The 2,621-nt window shown below is 38.0% G+C and overlaps 1 protein-coding gene across 1 annotated transcript; it reads left to right on the top strand.

Annotated features, from left to right (window-relative positions):
• On the top strand, positions 1–2,408 carry LOC108101051. The gene is made up of 2 exons (XM_017205239.2): positions 1–25; positions 81–2,408. Exons 1-2 carry the CDS (start codon positions 11–13, stop codon positions 1,536–1,538), a joined length of 1,473 nt encoding a protein of 490 aa, XP_017060728.1. The 5' UTR covers positions 1–10; the 3' UTR covers positions 1,539–2,408.
• The last annotated feature ends 213 nt before the right edge of the window (positions 2,409–2,621 follow it).

The raw sequence follows: 2,621 nt of genomic DNA, 5'->3' as shown, positions 1-2,621 counted from the left end.
CACAAATCAGATGAAGAAAATGCCTGTAAGTTTTGTGTTAGCTATATATTTTTATTGGTTTTCATATTCATATTTCCCAGACTTCTACCAAAAAGTCTTTAAAGAACAATGAGGAAACCAAGCCAGCTACAAAATCTAACCAACAACCGATTTGCAAGGTAAGACATGGACTTAGTCGAAAGACAACAATTTTAGAACTAACTGAAAAGATGAAGAAGGTTCAGAAATACAGACAAGACGAGGATGAGAAAACGACCTGGATAAATGCCAATGGTCAACTGATTGGAATACAGAAAAAACACGTAACTAATTTGGGAATGGACGTGGACAACTTTTTTAAGTCAAAGGCAAAGAAAAGCCATCACTTGCACCAGACAGAGCCAAGCAACATAAACACTGCTCCAACACTGATGGAATCGAATGAAGTTGTGGATATACAGCACAAATCGAATGTTAATGCCAAAAGGAATATTTCTCTCGCAGAAGAAAACAAGCCCTTGCAGTCATACCCAATGGCCATGACACGGATTCCCAGTGGGTATTACAAGTGGAAAATTATCATGGATCCTCACATTGTTCAGCATATTGAGAATAACGTAGTGGAAACAATCAAGAGCTTTCCTCGGAGCCCCAAAGACTTAAGTATAAGCAAACCTGTGAATCCAAAATCGAAAAAGAAGATTTCGAAAACTTCGTTTGGCAGATTCAAAAAAAGGTCGAAAGAAGAGGAAGAAGAAGATTACGACGATCTAACTCTGTGCGAATTTGATGCTATCACGTCAGAAAATGATGCAGACTTATATGGCTGTGAAAAAAGTTTTAGCTCTGAGCCTCCGGAAACTCCGTCCCTGATGAGCTCGGAAAACCAAAGTGATTCTAATGAGAAATTAATCAATCTAGGTTTCGAACAACTGAATCAGGTAGTTCGTCAAAGTTTACAAGATTCAGGAAGAAATGATCACGATCTTAATGTTGCCGTTGTGGAGCCGCTAATCTCGAGATTTAATAGTCTCAATCCATCTTATCAGTCTAGTATTTCTCAACCGAGGAGATGGGCCACACCTTTCAGGCAACGCATTAACGATTTCTTTGTTGACGAACCGATACCCCAGAGGGCCGTTCGTCTGCCAAGAACTGCATTTGGACTGGGTGTTGGCAACTGCATTTTTCCATCGCAAACCTACAGATCCGGTCCAAGTCCAGGATTGAAAACTCCAACCAAAAATAAGAATTTATGTCGGGTGATGGCGCAACGCACCAAGATGTTGGCGGATCAAGCTCAGCGGCTAAAAGAGTTGTACGAAAATCAGCAGAAAGAAATGGAAGCCTTTTGCGCCAGTGAAAAAGCTAAGATTTCAGTCCAACATAGAGCTCATTGGACTGAAATAGTAATTGGAGCAAGGGTTTTTTTACTCTTCATGACGGCTTTTGCCGGTTTGTTTTTAGTTTTGTATCCGATATATTTTGAGGAACCTAGACCTCTAACGCTTTGGGAGAAAATATTGCTATTCCTTAGACTATATAATCCGTTTTACTAATGCGATCATATATTTTATATAATTTCCATTGTTACTATATTTTCTATTTAGAAACCATGCTATACAAAAGTCACAAAAAGATATTATGGCCCTTTATCATTAAAATATTATCATTTTCTTTAGATATAAATTTTAAAATTAAAAAAAATTAAAGTTTGTTATTGGTCAATATTTATTAGAAATCATTCTTCTCCAAATGTAAAATTATTTTGCGAATATTCGTTGGATTTGGCTGAAGCCCGAAAGTATTTGTAAGGATATTGTTTCCCAGGTTCCTGCAGCATCGCCAAACAATGCAAGCGTCTTAAAAACCAGCTATTTAAATATTTAGTACCAAGTCGATTACCCAGCCCACTCTTTATCCCAAGTTCCAGGAGTCGAGATGAAGATGGAGACTGAAGCAACAACAACCTGCCTGACAGCCAATCGCGCCAGTCAGCGTTAGCAAATGCAAATTTAATGGTCTATGAAAAAGGTAGCCGGGCAAATGCTTTTAACCACATCCGCTGCTATTAGTTCACCTGGAACCGTCGGAACCGTTGCTAAACAACAAGAGCGACGGATAACAATGGAAAATGATGCCAGTGGAAATGCGAAAATCAATGCGCATTAGTGGATGGTGTTATTTCATCTTATACTACCGGAGAATTGCCAATATCCCTCGCTTAACCTCACTTAAATTTTACATTAGCTGAGCGGATGCGAAAATGAAGCACCACCGCAAAAGTGTAGCAGTCGATTGAACACGGGAATAAGCCAAAGAATTTCTGAATATGCAATATCACGAATTTTGTGGATTTCTTAAGATATTTGCAGCTAGAATGATAGAAATTATCTGTTCAATTTAAATAAAATACTTAAAAACCTAAACGAACTTTTTTTATCATCAAAATTCTGTCCCTGATGTCTTTGACTGTTGATTTAATTGGTTGCAAGTATAGACAATATTTAGATTTTGAATTTTTTCATAGAACTGTTGAAGTAAAAGTGAATTACAGACAACCGTATAGGAGTAATGCCGACAAAGTAAAACGTTTGCGGTGGATTTGCTTTGTGCGCAGCAATCAAAGAGATAGATGTGCG

This window comes from Drosophila ficusphila, unplaced genomic scaffold (genome assembly GCF_018152265.1).
Source record: "Drosophila ficusphila isolate 14025-0441.05 unplaced genomic scaffold, ASM1815226v1 contig_436, whole genome shotgun sequence".
Classification (NCBI taxonomy): Eukaryota; Metazoa; Arthropoda; class Insecta; order Diptera; family Drosophilidae; genus Drosophila; species Drosophila ficusphila.
The sequence above is the reverse complement of the archived record's forward strand: the minus strand, read 5'-3'. Positions and strand labels throughout refer to the sequence as shown.